General features: G+C 39.1%; 2 protein-coding genes and 1 long non-coding RNA gene across 4 annotated transcripts; 2 read left to right on the forward strand and 1 right to left on the reverse strand.

Annotated features, from left to right (window-relative positions):
- Window positions 1–12: 12 nt before the first annotated feature.
- On the reverse strand, window positions 13–9,880 carry LOC122776750. Its single transcript, XM_044037439.1, has 5 exons — window positions 9,603–9,880; window positions 6,966–7,037; window positions 6,765–6,868; window positions 6,114–6,325; window positions 13–1,158 (listed from the first exon to the last, which is right to left on the reverse strand). Exons 1-5 carry the CDS (start codon window positions 9,702–9,704, stop codon window positions 953–955), a joined length of 696 nt encoding a protein of 231 aa, XP_043893374.1. The 5' UTR covers window positions 9,705–9,880; the 3' UTR covers window positions 13–952.
- On the forward strand, window positions 2,022–3,207 carry LOC122776752. The gene is made up of 3 exons (XR_006361259.1): window positions 2,022–2,076; window positions 2,801–2,860; window positions 2,998–3,207. It is a non-coding gene; the product is annotated as an uncharacterized LOC122776752 (long non-coding RNA).
- A 3,100-nt stretch (window positions 9,881–12,980) lies between the features above and the next one.
- On the forward strand, window positions 12,981–18,802 carry LOC122776701 (receptor-type tyrosine-protein phosphatase V-like). Of its 2 annotated transcripts, none has more exons than XM_044037358.1 (11): window positions 12,981–13,117; window positions 13,544–13,634; window positions 14,141–14,240; window positions 14,325–14,415; window positions 14,502–14,578; window positions 14,684–14,818; window positions 16,849–16,971; window positions 17,097–17,257; window positions 17,351–17,486; window positions 17,810–17,880; window positions 18,003–18,802. In XM_044037358.1, the coding sequence occupies exons 2-11, from the start codon at window positions 13,630–13,632 to the stop codon at window positions 18,235–18,237; spliced, it is 1,134 nt and encodes a 377-aa protein (XP_043893293.1). In that variant the 5' UTR covers window positions 12,981–13,117; window positions 13,544–13,629; the 3' UTR covers window positions 18,238–18,802. The 2 variants fall into 2 exon arrangements, with proteins under 2 accessions (XP_043893293.1, XP_043893294.1); XM_044037359.1 differs by lacking the exon at window positions 12,981–13,117 and adding an exon at window positions 13,223–13,332.
- Window positions 18,803–18,872: the final 70 nt, after the last annotated feature.

Genomic DNA, 18,872 nt, shown 5'->3' on the forward strand with positions numbered 1-18,872 from the left:
CTGCAGATCTGCAATGGATGCAGGCTGCCACCCTGATGCCCTGTCACCACAGACCCATGGGCTGGTGCAGAGGACTGATCTGAGGTCAGATGAGTATTGAAGAGCCAGAGCCTGGAGGGATTTGTAAGTGAGGTGGAGGATTTTGTATGTGATGCAGGCGGCATCACGCAGGACATGACTGGAATTTAATGATGTTTTGGGGTAAAAGTAGAAGTTTGGGGGGGAAATCTATAGTTCGATGCAGTTAGAAGGTCTGCGTTTTACATGCGGCACCTGAGATTATTACATTTTCATTTTGATATACTGGATCCAGTTACCTTATAATTCATCTTGATCTGTTACGATGTCACTGAGATATACACATCTGAACTTGTTAAATTGGACTGAGCCATGGTAAATTTAAATTGCCGCCAATTGTCTCAGAGTGTCTGATTCTGCATACACATACCAAATTCCATTGAAGTCCGATGAATTTTGACAAATATATGATTCCTAAACTTTTGCCCATTTTGTTTTATTTTTGAAAATGTTGTAATTTTTATTTGTTTAGCTTGCGTCGCTTTAGCTCGCGTTGCTTTAACTTGCGTCACTTTAGCATTTTCACAGCAAAAAAACATAACATCACTATGATACTGTTATGATGGGACATGAGCGTATTCAAAATGGATCCACAGCTATCAGAGGGCCCTCTGCTGCTACTTAAACCAGATGGTCTGATGTGCCTCTAGGCTGTATATTTTGAACTCAAACTGTTTTTTTTTTAGGTTTGAGTTCCTGCGTGAAACAACTGAATTGATTTTAAAATAGCTGCTGAACATTTGTCTTTTGATATTTTCACCAGCTGCTGCAGCTAAAACTGACATTTCGTTCCCCTGACTGTTGTTTTCAAATGTTTTCCATTTCATATTCTGTAAAAAAAAAACTCTTATAAAAACATATGAGAGCTTTCAGACTATGCCGCCTCGTATCGCTTTGATATTTTGAGAGGAAACATGGTATTGGGTAATTTTTGAGAAATGGACAGGCTTTTTTTAGTATATTCTTCAACATTCTTTTTTTGTCGTTGTTTTTGATGAGAAGAGAAGAGTGCTGCTGCACTTACAGTGAACTGCATGTCCTTGTCTCTGCTGGAGTTGGATCTGGGTAACGGTCTGGTAGCTGGGAAACAGAGAAACCAGAAAATCAACACAACAGGACAACAAGAAAAATGTGTGTGTGTGTGTGTGTGTACTCTCTTAATAAACATGTTTCAAGGGCTTTTCTATTGCTGTTCCCCACAACATGAGCATCTATGGCATCAACGTGTGTATCTTTACATCACTAGATGTTCTTTTTCGTGGCAGAATCTGCAGATATTTAAGGAGAGAATGTGTATTGACATGTTGCGAAGCAATAGCTTTGTTATGGCTCATTATATACTGGTGCCCCCCCCTTCTCTTTCTGTCTCTCTCATACTCTCATATACACAAATCAGCGATGAGTCACCATCATCACACCATCACTCAGGCACACACACATACATGCACACACACAAAAAAAAACCTGTTCCACACTCACTCACACATACACAAACACACACCTCCACAGTTCTGCAGCAGAGCCTGGATTGCAAGAGGAGATAAAAATCATCCAGTCTCTATGAATCAGTTGTTAGAAAAACAACAGAACATGCGACTTTAACAATAAGCTGCAACATGGCAGTGGTGGTGAAACAAAGGAAACATAATCTGATGCTGAAGAGCTTCGGTTTCCTTCCACTTTCAAACAAAACCTCATTTTCTCAGGTTAAAATCAAATCCACCTGTAACTGACTGTGCTGCTCAGTTTACATGAGATAACCTCACTCACACACACACACACACACACACACACACAGGCAGTGGGTTGACTACTATCAGTTCACCGGTGACATAATCCATGTAGTGAGTCCAGAAAAAGCTTCAAAGTGATCAGTGTTATGTAACGTGGTTTGTTGCTACCACAGTGTGACTATATCTACCAACCAGCAGATACCACAGGCAGAGCAGAGCACAGCAGAAGCCCTCCGAGCATTTGTGATGCAAAGGAAAACAACATGTAAGTCATGCCTTTGCTTGTTTATACTGACACCTGATGGTGGTTTAATGAAGTGCAGGAAAATGTCCCAGTTCTAAAAAACTAAGGGCGACAGCCTGTTCACATGAGAGCGGCCCAGTTTTAAGTCTTTGCCCCAGTTTATTAGGGTTTGAGCACAAAGTGCATAGAACCCTATTGAAATGCAGAAGATTATTATTATTATTATTTTTATTATTATTATTATTATTCCTCAAAGTAAATTGCTTTTTGAGGCCTTTGCCATACCTCAAAACTCACAGATTTTTGTGACTGCATCAATCCTGGTGTAAATTTTTTGCTTTGGATTTTAACCCCAGTTGTTCTTGATATTTACGCATTATGAATTTCATTCGGGTGTGAGTAACGTTGTTTTATATACTTATTTACTTTTTTTTGTTGTTTTCACCTTATTATATTTTATAGTGTTTTTACAACACTTTGGGCAACTGGGTTGCTTTTGAATGTGCTATGACATACAAACTTGAAGCTTGTACAGTACAAAAATATGCATAATATGTATAATAGGGGTGGTAATCACAGAATACCTCGTCATATATACAAATAGCGATACATTACAATATCTCTAAATAACAGAAACAATGACTTCTCTATTTATTCCCAACATAGAGAACAAAGTGCATAAAGTCTATGAAGCATCTCTTAGCTTTCTCCACAATTATCCCGCTGTAAACTCCATTTTCTTCAGCCAGGTAACCTCAACCCAAGTTTACCAAGTTTAAGCAGCGCCACCGCAAGGAGACATAAGGTAGCAATTTTTTTTTTTTTTATGACACCACCGTAAACATCCATTCAACAATTCCCAACAGTTCCCTCTTCCTCGCTTCCTCCAACAACAATTTTCTCTGCTTCTTTTTCGGCCACTCTGCCATGATGAACGTCTAGAATGACGCTATCACAGCCTTGATCTTGATGACATGATGACATTAACCAGATCAGAGAACTTTTCCGACATGCTTGGGAAAGGAACGGGTGAGAGTAAGATTGGACCTTTAACACATCATAAAAAGTAGTTCTGCAATACACAGCCATATTTTCTTTACTTGGGTGGTGGCTGACCTTTGACTATAAATGGCATCACAGTCATCTACAGTCAAATGTGAACAATATAGAGTTCTAGGTGGAAAACCCCTGTGTAAATGATGTCCAATAGATCCTGTGTCTAGGACACTGGACATGTAAATGAAAAGCTAACTACTACAGGCTAAATGGATAGCTAAAAACGTAGCATTGTAGAGGAGGAAAGACTAAGAGAAACCATTCAAATTGTATCATGAGGCACATCTTACACTCTACCCTTAATAGAAACTGTTAAACTGTGGCTTTTTCTGGCTTTTTCTCTACAGAGCTCCCCCTAGAGTTGCGAATTACAATTATGGAGTTCCACAGGGCACAGTACTTGGGCCTATACTTTTTACCTTATATATGCTTCCTTTAGGGAACATTATTAGAAAGCACAACATACACAACATCCTTCAGTTAATTCAAAATGCTGCAGCACGAGTTCTGACAGGAACTAGAAAGAGAGACCACATAACTCCAGTGTTAGCTTCTCTACACTGGCTCCCCATACAGTTTAGAATTAAATTTAAAATCCTCCTCCTCACGTACAAAGCACTTAATGGTCAGGCCCCTTCATACCTGAAAGACCTAGTCTTACCCTATCATCCTAATAGACCACTTAGGTCACAAAATACAGGTTTACTTGTGGTTCCCAGAGTCTGTAAGAGTAGAATGGGAGGCAGAGCCTTTAGCTACCAGGCTCCTCTCCTGTGGAACCAGCTTCCAATGATAGTTCGGGAGGCGGACACTCTCTCTGTATTTAAAGTTAAACTTAAAACTTTCCTTTTTGATAAAGCTTATAGTTAGAGCTGGTTCAGGGAAACCTAAACCATCTCTTAGTTATGCTGCTATAGAACTAAACTGCTGGGGGATTTTCCGGTGGTACACGCACATTCACTCTCTCACACTCAGCATTTGATTATGACTTTTTATATGTCATTAACCTTGTCTCTTTCTCTCCCTAGTTTGTGTCTTTCCTTCCTTCCCTCTCTCTCTCTCTGTATTCTCATCATGCAGGTTGCAGGATCAAGATCCAGTTTCCGAGGCTACGCTCATCGTCACCATTATTATTATTTTGTAAATTAAAAAGTCGATATCAGTAACTGTATAAATTTGTAACCTGATACAGTTGTTGTGTATCTGCTGCTGGTCTCCCTCTCTCTCTTCTGTCTCTCCCTCATCTCCCTCTTGTCCTTTCTCTCCCCCCATTTTCTGTCCCCCACCTCTCCACTATCCCCCATTTTTCCTTTCACCCCAACCGGTCGAGGCAGATGACCGCACATCTCTGAGCCTGGTTCTGTCAGAGATTTCTTCCTGTTAAGAGGGAGTTTTTTCTCTCCACTGATGCCTAGTGCTTGCTCATTGTGTGAACTGTTGGGGGTCTCTGCTCTCTTTGATGTTGTCTATGTACAGTGCCTTGAGATAATGTATGTTATGATTTGGCGCTATACAAATAAAATTGAATTGAATTGAATTGAATTGAAATACACTTTAACAAATCAGGTTGTTCAACCAGGAATGTCTCAGAGACATTAAGTCCTGGATGACCCGTAACTTTCTACTTTTAAACTCAGGTCATTGAGATGACATGGCCATGGCTTCCAGTTCCAGGGTTTCTCTGCTCTCCATGATGGTGTGCATTGACTGAATTGAATTGAATTGAATTTTTTTTATGACACCACCGTAAACATCCATTCAACAATTGTCTACTGCTTTATCCTCACTCACCGCTGACGCTCAACCCTCCTTACACTCTACTGGCCATGTGCATTTGTTTTAATGGAGTATGGACATCAGGTAAAAACCCTGCATAGGTCTGCTTAAAACACATTATATGAAGAAGAAGCACAGGTCGTAGCTCTTGCAGAGAACCACTGGACTTCTTCAACAGCTCAAAGTGCTCCTCGCTGATATAGACTGGTGAGTGCAGTCATTTGCACAAACTGTGCAATTTAAATATGCATCCTTTACTCGTTACTGCTACACGTATCCTGTGATTTTACATTTCAAAATTTACTTATTACACACTTCAGGATTGAGATGTAAAGACAGGATTACTCACAATCACAGCAGATTCGATAAAAGTGACAACTGACAGTCCTATAAAGAAACTATACAGAACTATATATACTATAAATATATATATACATATATATATATAAATCAACTAGAAAGTAAGAACAAACTAGAAAGTGTTAGGTTATGTTGATACCTAACCCTAACATATATATATATATATATATATATATATATATATACATATATATATATATATATATATATATATATATGTATACATATACATACATATGTACACATACATACATATACATCTATATATACATATATAGATATATAGGTTGGGGTTAGGTATCAATTTAACCTAACACTTTCTAGTTTGTCCGAATGAATGCTGTGTCCTGAGATGAACAGGAGAACAAACATAAAAAGACATAATAGTGCATATTCCTCTGCTATTGTGACTTCCTTATTCACAGCATGTGCAGTACGTGAGGTTCTCACATTCAGGATGCAGCACTTTCAGCATCAGGTTCTGTGATGCTGCTAAAAATAACTCACTGACTGACACTGACACTGTATGTTGACACTGGAACTGCAACAAACTATTTTCATTTTCAAATGATCAGTTTATTAATGAAATTGCTGTTTGGTCCATAAAAGGTCTGAATATCAAAATAGTTCATTACTAATCGATGAATGACTACATTGTTTCAAGTTCACTGATTTAGGATCGACACGTTTCACCACTTTCTGACATTTTATGGACCAAACAACTTATAATAAGTTAATTAATAATGAAAATGATTAACAGTTGCACTGTTGTATCACTGGAGGTGAGGTGTTTACCTTAAACACAGATGCAACGTTCACCACAGACTTAGTATTTTACTCGGCTTTCGGTGCAAACACAGACTTACTGTTGTCTTTTTTCTGCGGTGAAATTTCATCAGGAATTTCTCGCCACTCTTGCCACTTCTTCTCCTTCTCTCGCTCCCTGTCCCTCAGGATGCTGTGGTGAGGTTTAGGGTGGAAGTGACGTCTCCGGTCCAGGAAAGCCTGCGAACTGGAGTGGTGGTACCTCTGGCTTCCGGAGCCCGGTTTGTATGAGGGATGTTCGTTCTTTGTGTAACTGCATCATCGGCAGAGAAGAAAACATCCACATCAACCTCAGTATCATTAGCAGTGCTAGTTTGCCCAAAGACTTGGTCAGGGGCCACAGATGGATCACAGGAGATTTTCTGGGGGTCCCAAAACAAATTTACTGAATTTTCCCAACCTCTAAGTTAAGATTTATGTGTCTTTCAAAATAACAGGTATAAAGTTAAGCTGTAATTTACTAAATATTTCTTATAAATTACTCAGTTAACAACTGAAATATATGATATAAAGATATGGCTCTAAATTAGTTGCTACATTATGCACAAATGTAATCTTGTCTTAAATATTTTATCTTTAAAAAGTGGGTCACATGTGAAAAGTTTGAGAAACATTGCTAAACAAGAGACAGATTCAGTGATTGAACTGAAGAAGAAAAAGAATCACAACAGTGACCAGGACAAAAGTCTCACCACTGTTTGTAGAAGTGCCCTTCAAACTTTGGTTTGTAAGAACTGGACCCCCTCGCCCTCGGTCTGGAAGGACTCCGCACTCTTCTGATCGGCCTCTTCCCGTCCTTAAATGACGGAGGAGTGAAACATCAATAACACCGGGAGAGCAGAGGAATCCAAGGTCATTATGAGATGTGTGTGACGTGTGAGAACAGCGTGTACCTGATCAGGAGACATGGAGACGCCACTGAGAATCAAGTCAACAGACTCATCGCTGTGCCACGTCGCAGAGGCCTGGGCACAGTAAAGTTATTCACAGTTAGTGTCACAGCGCTGCTGGGATGTGATATTATTATTATCATTGCAGTATTTTACTGAACCAAGCAAGACATGGTGCACGTAAAGGGATGAAAATGATCTATTCGTGACTTTGTTACCACACAGGAAAATGTTTTACTAACCACCTTTGTTAGATTTGAATGATTAAAGTGTTGAAAATTATCATCATCTACACATTTGAAAATTTGCTGGCCACAGTATTAAGGGTGGAACGGTTCACTGGTTTGGTACACGCCACGTTTGGGACTCGTGTATGGTTCCGTCCGTTCAGTTAATGACATAATGTCCATAGCAACGAAAAAGACGCACAGAAGCATGTAGGATAGTGAGGGGGATAATGTTCAGGACAGACGGACAGATGTTAAACGGATTAATAGAGAAATCGTTTGCTCCATAAAATGTCAGAAAACATTCAGTGTTTGTCAAATGTCTGGTTTTTTTTGTCCACAATCCAAAATTATTGAGTTTTTATGATTTCTTTGTTACATGGAGCAAAGAATTAAAGTAAATATTCAGATTTAAGAAGCTGAAACAATCAGAAATCTTGTTTTAATCATGAGAAAAGCTCCAAACCGATCCATCGACGATCAAAGTAGTTGACGATGAATGTAGTAATTGATTCATTGCTTCAGCTCTATATAAATTGGCCTTGTGTAACCCAGTGAAGTTTTTTCAAATACAATCCAATCTAGCTTTATTTATTTAGCACTTTAAAAAAACAACAGTTTAACAAAGTACTATATACACAATTAAAATACTGCCAATAACAAATAATATTAAAAATAATATTAAAACAAGGGAAACAAAATTATAATCAAAAGACCGAAAATTAAAAGCCAAGGAGTAGAGGTTATTATAAAAAAGGATTATTATTAATATTAATATTTCCGACTGCTCAAGATGATTGGAATTGCAGATATAATTTGTAAATAGCTCTGTATTTATTTATTCATTCATTCAGTATTTTGTTGTTTTGATTTGAGGTATTGGGACTGTGGGTGGAGAAATAATGATCTATGAAGTCATTAGTATTTTTCCTGTGTCTCCTCGTTGCAGATTGTTGAGATTAATGATGGCATTTTTGCTTTGTTCCTCACTGGTGTTTCTTTTGGACTGGACTGAGGAATTAGTTGAAGTTTTTAGGGTCACCGTCCAACTCTCATTATATCCCCAATACTATCCACATTGCGGAGTATAAGTGCTCGATCACTTGTTGTCTTGGAATATTACACTGAACTTGTTTGCCAAAGGAGGAAGAGAATCCATTTCCTCCAGCATCTTTTATCGTTTGGGTGCGAGCAAACTAATTCTCCCTCTGTAATTCTGAGCTGTATTGTAAGATCATATCATGTTTAAAGGGCAACAACTGCACTAAAAGCTACATTTATTTCATACAATAAAAAAATGCGCTCAAAGATCAAAGGTCAACTTTTATAGAACCTCTGTGGATTAGCCAACAATAAAAACATACCAAGACTGGCTAACACCATCATCTATGAGGTTTTAAACATGTATGAGTACTTAATTATTACCATCAAACCATAGATTCTTCATGAACAACTTAAATCAAAGTCAATCTCTGATGTGATTGATTTTGTGTGGATACTTGTATTTAAGGCTGCAAACAAACAAACAATTATTTTATAATCAAAGCATTTGTTGATTATTATCTGTTGGTTTTTATTATTATGAGTTATTTATTACATGAAGCAAAGAAACCAGAAAATATTCAACAAGTTGAAAAATCAGAAAGCTTGTTTTAAAGCGGATTAATCGAGTATAAAAAAAAAAGTTGACAATTAATTTAGTCGACGATTAATCATATAATTGTTGCAGCCCTACTTGTATTAAGTGTGTGGTTGTTGTATTACGTAATTAAATGTTGTTGGTGTCCCCTGATTTATGAGCTGCTGAGGCAAACATGACATAAATGTGTGCTTCTATACGTTTATGTAGCAATTAAGTATGTGGTTTAATTTTAATAAGATTGTGTTGGCACTGTGTGTAGGTGTATTGAAATGTGTATGTATTCTTATTTAATTACTCTGTGTTTACTCCATATTAACAAGTGCCCTGGTTTATATATAAATATACATATACACATACATGATTTTTGTGGGTAGTTGTGGTTGTTTGTTAGTTAATTGGTGGTGATTGTTGAGGACTTTGTCCTGTTACGTACTTTATATGAAAAGTGTTTATTATATTCCTACATTGATCTATCCATGACTCATCATTCAGGTAGTCCTGTCCTGCCCGTCTCCTTTTTTCTTTTTTCTTTTTTTTTAAAGCTTAACCTCTGTTTTAAACGATTATATAGTAATAGTAATTGTATTTATACACGTTTACAAAGGGCAGAGGAAGGAAGAAGGACTGAGAGAGGGAAAAACAAAGGTATAAACAATTGTATATATATATATATATATATAATAAAAGGGGGACAATAACAACATGAAAAAAAGGAGAAGCAGGTGTAAGTTGAACGTGTGAATGCAGTGACTTGTCACATGTCACTTTTACCTTGTTTTGCAGCGCGTCCTTCGGCCAAATATGGTCCGTGTCTCTTCCTGTTTGAGGTTTATGTTCCTCAAACACAACAGTGTTCTCCTCCAAACAATACATGTCGACTGTAAAAGTTCACACTCCTGTCTGTCTGTCTGTCTGTCTGTTTGTGTCTGTGTGTCGTCCTCCTGAACTTACTCTCCTGTCACATTACAGACGGACAACTTCTCTGACAGAAGTGTGTCGCAACGCGGTTTCACTTCCGTTCTCTGCAAACCGTCCAATCAGCGTCAGGCTGAAGCGACACGCGCACATGTCTTCTCAATAAGAGCAAAAAAAGAAATCAATACCTAGCGACACTACAGTGTGGAAGGCACGCATGCGCAGAGCAGAGAGTCGCTCTGCGCACAACTGTGACGAACTGTGAACGAAGGCGCTCTTCAGCAGGAAAGTGGAAGAGAAGAGGAAAATCATCATGAAAAACTAAGAGAGAATACAAAGAAAAGAGATTTTAGATGTAGTATTTTCATGTGATTTATGTGATGATGTCTTTTATTTTCAGAAAAGAAGGATTGCCCTAAGAGGAAAAGGCTTTTTGGGAACATTTTTGATGACATTGTCTCATAAAATCTCGGCTTTTACCATGGATTTTGCATTAGTGACACAATTAAAGAATGGCAATAAAATCCTATACAATATACACTTTTATATATTTACTTTTACTAAATTCAAATTGCTCAATTCAAACAAATAGTAGTTTTTATATAACATGGAACCATAATCTCTTACACATTTATTCTTGTACTGTACATACTCCATACTTCATTTCCATAAATATCGAGTTTTCTGACGTTATTGCCATGTTGTTTTGGGCTTTTTTTGTTATTTTGTTCTCTTTTATACATACATACAGTATATACATAAATATATACACTCACATGTTTTTAATTTCTATTCACTTTTTGTACGTGTTTTATGCTGTATTTAATTTCTGTAATATGCTCTAATTATCCGGTACTGTGACAGTATGTGTATATGCAAGTGCAGGTCTGCTGTTATGTATGTTTTTATCAATAAAGTTTGAGAGAGTGAGAGAGAGATTTAGTAAGAAATTAAAGGGGTTAAATTATGAATTTATGAGTAACATACAGTGCAGTGGGGAAAAATATACTATAAGTTATAAGTCTCCAGCATCAAAGGAAAGTGGAAATGTTCAAAGCAAAACAGTAAACCAAAATGTTTTCATTTCATTTCATTTCATTTAAAGGAATAATTCAGGTTTGGTTTCTTTTTTTTACTGTGATTGTATAAATTACTCTCACTAATCTCCATATAATATAGTTCTAAAAATTAAGTGGATTAGGTGGCTTCTATGTACACAGGGCAAAGTAAGAAAAGGCTTTTTTTCTGCAGTTCAGTATAAACACTTGGAACCTGGTCGGAGAGCCACCTGGTGGCTGGAAGCTGAAGTCTTCTTGAGGTCTGCATTAAAGTGTGTAAAATGTATTGGCAGAAATTGAATACACTATCCTTAAATATGTTTGTATATAGACTATAATACTGTAGAGTTGCTTTAAAATACAAATTGTTGGGCTTCCGCAGCCTTAGAAAGAGGTCTGATCATTTGTAGTCACAACTCGGAATTCCCAGATCATTCCTGGGTGAGGAACGCCCCTGGAAACTCAGAGCAACCTCACCGACCAACATGTAACTGGACATGTTGCTACGCTGTTTGTGTTTGTGTGTGCAAAATACTATGTAGAATGTTGGTCCAAGACACGTTTTCTTTTCCCCGACTTATCAACTGGAACGCAGTGAACGCGAGTGACGTCACTCCGAGTTCTAACTTCCAATATTGGCTGAAATATGTACCACTAGAAACTGAATTTATATTTATATTTGAATTTGAATTGAATTTAAATAAACCTGAATAATTGCATTAAAAACTGAATTTGAATCACATAATTAGAATTTTTAACAATATTTAACAGAGGAGTCGGGTAAAATATCACGAGCGGCGAGCAGCATCCCAAAACCTGCCACTCTCCAGTGACTGTATCTGTGCTCGATTGCTCTTCCTTTATGTATGTATGTACGTCTGTCACAGTAAATTGAATTGAATTGAAATTTTGAGAACTGAATTTAAATTGTGAGAACTGAATGTGAAAATATAGAGAGTTTTTCCAATGCAATGATTCAAATTAAACAATACAAATTCAAATTTTGTGATTCAAATTCAGTTTTTTAATGCAATTATTCAAGATTAGCCTTTCAAATTCAAATATAAATGATTCCAATTCAGTTTCTGGTGGCACATATTTCAGCCATCATGTTCCTGTAGCAGTCTGAATGGATAAATCAGCCAAAGAAAGGATTTTACATTTTAAAGCATGAAGATTACTAAGCAAATAAAGAACATCCCTTTTTCGCATGTGGAGACCACTGTAGGAAAGTGTGAGCAGAAGAGTCCTACGTTTGTTATAGTCTGCAGCCGAAGGCTAATCTAATCTAATCTACACCTCCTTAATTCTAGCATATTTCATTAAGCGTACGTCCGTTGCAGGCAATGAAAGCAGTAACAACATAGGAATGCGCGCAGTCTGCACTGATGACTCATGTGACACACACATGAACGACAGCATGACAAAAAGTAACAAGACACACTGTGTTGGATCTGCATGGTGACGCGTGAGTGTTATGTAAGTTTAAGTACAGGCAGTTCTGACAAAACAAAAGTGCTCACACGTTTGGTCTGTTTTAAACAAGTTCTTTAGTGCAGGAGGAGGATTTCCATAAATTTGAAAAAAAACTGGACACTTTACGCGTGTTTTATCCGTAAAATGTAAAAAATATTATATTAAAAACTCTGTGTCATCATCAGCCTGTTGAGTTTATTTCCCCTCACATAATGAATGACCTCTGAGGTGATTATGAGAGATTCACTGACAGCGTGAAATGCAGCAGGTCAATTAACAGCAACACAGGAATCATTGTGATGCGTTTAATGTCCTTGGAGATAATGAAGGTCCAGAGTCCTTGTTCCAGCCGGAGAAAGTTTGGAAACAGCAACAGACTGGAGTAATTACTACAGTTTCTTTTTTTGTTTTAACAGTTTTGTTAGTTTCCCAGGGAGTCAGTGCATCAGATTACATTATATGTATCTATACGATGTATAGGATAAGTAGAGAAATAATAAACTACACCCCCATTGGTCCCCATCAAGTCTACGTCTTCACACGAATGACGGTTTCAATGTCATGTTCGTCATGAGATTAATATTAGTCATTAGAAATGAGAGAACCTGAATTCGGCACATATTGACATCCATCCCTTCCTAGAGTTTAGTGTTCCTGTCTCCACCCACTGTCTCCACCCATCACACTTCTTCCTGTGCACACACACACACACACCTAGAGAGAGAGAGAAAGAGAGAGAGAATATGAAAACCAGATATCTTTAAGATGACTTGGAGCCCTGGAGTCTGCCTCTGTCCTTCTCCTCTTAAACCATTCATCAGAGGACGGAGTGTGAAGGTAATCCCGGTGATACCGGAGCTGTTGAAATGCACCTCTCTGTTGTTTGTGCTTAGGGTTGAGAACTCGTCAGAACAGGTTTTCTTTCCTGTTAGGTCAGTGTCACTAATTCTCCTGTGTGAATGTTAGACACGCTTTGCCTTTCCACTGTAATGAGGACATGGGAGGAGGGGTGGAATTAGACAAGGAAGATAAAAGATATTATTTAAACCATGGTAAAAAAAACAAAACTTAAATATCTGTAATCACAGGTCTAGTATAGGTGTTTTTCTGTTGTTCAATGCCTCTGTCAAAGGGTTAAAATTCCTTTTTAACCGCTTGGGGGAGGGGAAGGTTGAAACAGATGTGTTCAGTTTATGTGAAGGAGCACAGGCTTTAGGATGATTTTAACTCACAGTAGTTCGGACTTTGTGATCTTTTTCTCAGCATCAACACTGACCTGGTATCAACCTACATCCTGACGCTGGATTTGTTGGATTTCTGTTTAAAGTACAACATCGGCAGGAAAAGACATGAGGTAGGAAGGACGGCATTTCTTATTTCTTCTTAGAATGAAATAGTTTGTTGTCATTTGGGTAATCATGACAGTGACAGAGGCTCTTGTTGTAATACTTTTTGGGACCAAAACAGGCAGGAACAAACAAAATCAAGCGACGCAGCCTCCAAGTATACAACTAGAGAGTGATCCAAGAGAATATACAACTGCCAACATCAAAGATCTGATCAGATTGCATAGAAAGCTTGTTAAAAGGCTGATTTTAAAGTAATTATACACTTGTTACTTTTTCTTTTAATATTACTTTCTGCCTATGAAGCCTCCTCAATGTTACACACTGGAACTTTAACTCGCCCTGCTGCTGTTCTTTTTTGGGCCATACCCCACCAAGATATAAGAAAATTGGCTCAATTGGCTCAACACACAATCAAACAAATGAATAGATAACACTGTATGTCATCGTCTGCTGGTTTTTCTCATTTTGTCCGTTGTAAAAAGCATAGAACACTCATAAGTCTGTCTCACAGGGTGAAGACTTTCACGAGAGCACAGATTCTGCAGGAGTTTCATTTCCGCTGCCAGACACTCGCTGCTAACGACAACAGAGGCTTTAAAAAGGAGTTCGAGGTAACTGGTGTATTTAGAAAGTGAACTTGTGTCAGCTTTGGAAATGAGTCCGCCATCAGTGCCAAACACTTTATTTGTGTGAAGGAGCTGAGTGATGTTGGTAAAGAGCTCCCGGTCAGAGCGGCAGAGTCAGAGGTCAACAGAGAAAAGAACAGATATCCCTACATTTTACCATGTAAGTGCATAATAACACGGAAGAATATCCACATGGCGTGCACATGTTTCATTTGTCTGATTTCAATTTGTTTTGATCCAACACAGACGACCACTGTCGCGTGAGGCTGTCCGTTCAAAACTCCATTCCACACACGGACTACATCAATGCAAACTTTGTGCCCGTAAGAGATCAATCATTTCTGGTTTTAACTCCTGAACATCTGTGGCATCTCTGTACCTGCTGCACCCGTGACTCTGTGTGTGTGTGTGTGTGTGTGTGTTCTCAGGGTGGAGGGTCAGAGAGAGACTTCATCTGCACACAGGGGCCTCTGCCCAACACCATGGCAGACTTCTGGAGGATGGTGTGGGAGCAAAACGTCCGGATAATCGTCATGGTGACAGCTCTGAAACACAAGGACATAGTAAGAAAAGGCATATTCTTACTCTTTTCTGGTACAAACACTAACCTTGTCAGCTTAAGGTCTTAATATTTCTGATGCCCTGTTTAAAGAGATCATAACGTTTACATGACATTAGAAAAAGAAAGAATTGTCTTATCCCGACTAAAACCAGATTTAACTACTACTACAGTATTACAGCTAAATAATGTGGTTGGAAGTATTATTACAATAGCATTACAGTACATTCATACACATGCTCTGCATGTACTCCACAATCCTTGCCCCCAGGCTCTAAACCAGAAATAATAGAAGCTAGAAGACAACAATGGGAAACCATGGCAAAAACCAAGAGTGGTACATTTCTGGATTGATGAGGAGACTGAATTTAGGCTCTTTCAGATTAATGGATGATAGAAAGACACTTGATGCTAACAGCTTGCTGCCAGCTAAAGTTGTTTTGGTCTGGGATGTCATAGGTGAACCAGAAAATGTATAATACTAACAAGCTGAACACATCGCCACCTAGTGTAGAGGAGGCGGACACACAATTTTGAGAAATTGTGCTTTCCAACCTCAGTTTCGAGAAATCTCATCATTCTTTTTTTTGTTACGTGCCCACCAGTGACACTTGGTCTGAGGATTGAAACTGATGCGCTAATTCCACACTTTGTAGACCCACTCGTAGAGGGACGGGACCTCATTCCCACAATGTAAACAGTGTCCGCCATCTTTGCTAATAGTCACGCTAACAGGACCAAGTGTCACTGGTGGGTACGAGATTAACAGTTCTGATAATCCTTCCTGTCATATTTGTCCAGCATCGGCTCAAACTGCCCCCAACTAGTGCAGACGGGTGCAGACTCTGCCCATCTGTGGATACAATTGGAGAAAAGAAATAATGTCGTGTATCCCCTGGTTTGGAGGCAAAGGGTGATGTGAGGGATATTCAGCTTCAACGTGCAACGTCACCAATAAATGCTGCTCAATGTTACACACTGTACCTTTAACCCAAACAGCCATATACTAAAACTTGCTGAACTACCCCTTTAAGGTTAGAGGTAAGATTAAGGCCTCGGTTCCTCTTATTACATGTCATTCTTATCATGACTAAACAGATTTACAGACAATATTTTAGTAGCAGACACAATGCTCACCATGACCTACACCTAACAAAGGTTCCCTAACTGCAATTAATAAGAATGTTGAATGTTTCCTATACCAACAAACACTCTCCTAAACTAATGCTTGTCAATCCCGAGTCGTTATCAGGGAAACACCTGAACAGATGAAATAATAAAAACAACATATGACAATAAATAAAATATGTAAATAAGGAAGAAAACAGGGAAACATGTGCTCGAAAACAAAAAGTTCCACATGTTTGTCAGGTAAAACAATAGACAGCACAAAATGTATTGAATAGAATCGCACGTATTTACACATATAACAAAATAAGAGTTGGCTCAAATCGCAGTTCAAACAAGACCTTTCTCTGTTTGTTTTCAATTATTTTTCAATTGTATTTGTAATGCATGTTAATTGTCATGGCTGAGCGGTTACCAGGAAGCCGGCAGAGATTCAAGGAAGTCAACATACCCCAAAAAAGGGTGTAGTCTGTTACACTACCTTCATAGAAACATAACTTTTCACTTTTATCATTTGTAACCAAAGCTTTTGTGTTTTTTGTTTAAAAAAACCAAGGTACAAGTAGAGTGCAGTATTATTGCAGGTGGTCCACAGTTAAACAAATTTCAAATTTACCCCAGCGACACAAACACCAGGAGACAAGCAGCACCTGTTGGTTTTCTTTATGGACGTTGGTGTGGGAAGAGTGAGAGGTTCATAAATGTCTGTTTTTTGCCTCTTAATAAAAACACAACTCTTTTACTAAGGCTTGGTGTGGAAGATACAAAATAGGTTGCTGTTAGTCCAGATTTGTTTCCATGGGGCGACTGAATGTTCAGCATACACACACACGAGAGTGGCCTCAAACAACAAACTTTAAAATTCATAGAGATGTCTTACGCTCTCTCCTCCTCCGCTGTGTTCAGGTGCTGTGCGATAGGTACTGGCCTGTGGAACGAGGGACAGTTTATCACGGACTGATCCAAGTGACAACAGTGACCTGCAGGAAAGGTCCAGATTATTTTATCTCCACCATTAACCTCAGACAGGTGAGAGAAAGACACATTCATCATCTTCCCCGCTGCCTTTAAACTGCTGCTGCTGCTGCTGGCCTCTGTGTGCACTGACCATGAAAGTCATCCATCAAAGAAAGTCCTTGTGGTTGTTGTTTCAGAGAGACTGTCCAACAGACCGCGTAATCACGCACTACTACTACTACTCCTGGCCAGACCGTAGCATCCCTAAAGAGTCATCGTCTCTGTGTGCCTTCACTGACTACGTGAGGCAGCATTTGGAGGCCATCCCTCGCCTGGGCCCGACTGTGGTCCACTGCAGGTCTGACCTTTGGACCTGAAGCCCAGAGCTCACTCCTTTAGTGACGTTCATCAGGTGGAGGGTTGTTAACCCCGTGTTTTTGTGTGCTTCCAGTGCAGGTGTTGGGCGCTCGGGGACGTTTGTGACTCTGCTGTGGCTGATGCAGCTGTGCGCTCGTGGCATCCAGCCTGACATCCGCGCCGCTGTGGAAGATCTGCGCCTACATCGGATGTGGATGGTCCAGAATCTGGTCGGTACAATACTCAAATACTACGATCTTTTACTTATAGGAATACTTCACCGATTTGCATTTAGCTTTGTATTACTAGAATAGGGGTAGAATTTTTGAAAAATTGTGCTTCCCAACCTCAATTTCCCCTGAGTTGATAAATATCTTCATTCTTTTCTTTGTTTCGTGTCCACCAGTGACACTTGGTCCTGTTAGCGTAACGTAACAAAGAAACTCAGGGGAAACTGAGGTTGGGAAGCACACTTTTTCAAAAATACTACCCCTATCCATGTTCCCTTTATTTAGTATCCTCCTCACCTGCTCATTCATTCCTATGTAACCAGGAGCAGTACATCTTCGTGTATCAGTGTCTGCTAAAGTGGCTCGGCGGAGTAACAGGAAGGAGCTCAGCAGGGTGAGAGACCAGAAATAAGCTCCCAACAACACACACACCATTCTCAGTTTGAGCACAGGCAGCATATTATTAGTCAGTGTAGCGTATGATGACATTTTAATTAGGTGTCTTCTCTTCCTCAGCGGCCCACAGATTCAGGGAGCCGGTTCGAAAATTAACCCCCACAATCAGGATCAACCCCATGGCTCCTCAGGACGTGGAGAGCGAACAGGGAGGAGGAGACATCACCGTCATGGACAGAAATCTCCCCCAGAGCCGCCACAGAACACAATACAGCAGATGTTACACCCGGGAAACCTGCTGAGGAGGTTGCTGCCCTCGTCATCGCTGTTAAATCCAGGCTCTGACGCCTCCTGAACTCTCATGGCATTCAGCGGATCTAACAAAGGCAAAGACACTGGTCACACGGTGCGTGAGAAACAAGGACAGAGGCTGCAGAAATAGTGCTGCGTGTGCTCGGCGACAGTGTCAGGCCCTGCAGGCACAAAACTGGCCTGACAACATGCAAATACATGCTGGTAAAGGAATACACAGACCGGTATTTTCACTGTTCATTTTCACTGGAGAGATTAAGTAAATCACCTGCTATTCAGGTCAGACCAGTGCACGCGAGGACAATTTTAACTATAAAACCACCCAGATGTCTCCAATGACTAACGTTTCAGTCTTCACACCTTTTTCCCCAGACATAATTTGCACATGTTGACTTCCATAAGTCCAGTGTTTAACATTAAGCATGGATGTACCATACAATGAACACTGAATTTAATGTACAGGCACTGTTTAAATTCTGACAACGCTTGAGACACGGGTGCATCCACAAAAATCCATACGTCTGTCGGGTAAAAGCATGGACAGAAAAACTACATTTACTGGAATTGTACATGGTAACTTATATTATAAAATAATATTTGCCTTGATACTTTTGTTTAAGTGTATAATCACTTTTTTGGTTTCTGAGGCCTTGGAAAAAGTGTTTTTTTAATGATTGA

The sequence above is a fragment of the Solea senegalensis genome, linkage group LG11 (genome assembly GCF_019176455.1).
Source record: "Solea senegalensis isolate Sse05_10M linkage group LG11, IFAPA_SoseM_1, whole genome shotgun sequence".
NCBI classification, from domain to species: domain Eukaryota; kingdom Metazoa; phylum Chordata; class Actinopteri; order Pleuronectiformes; family Soleidae; genus Solea; species Solea senegalensis.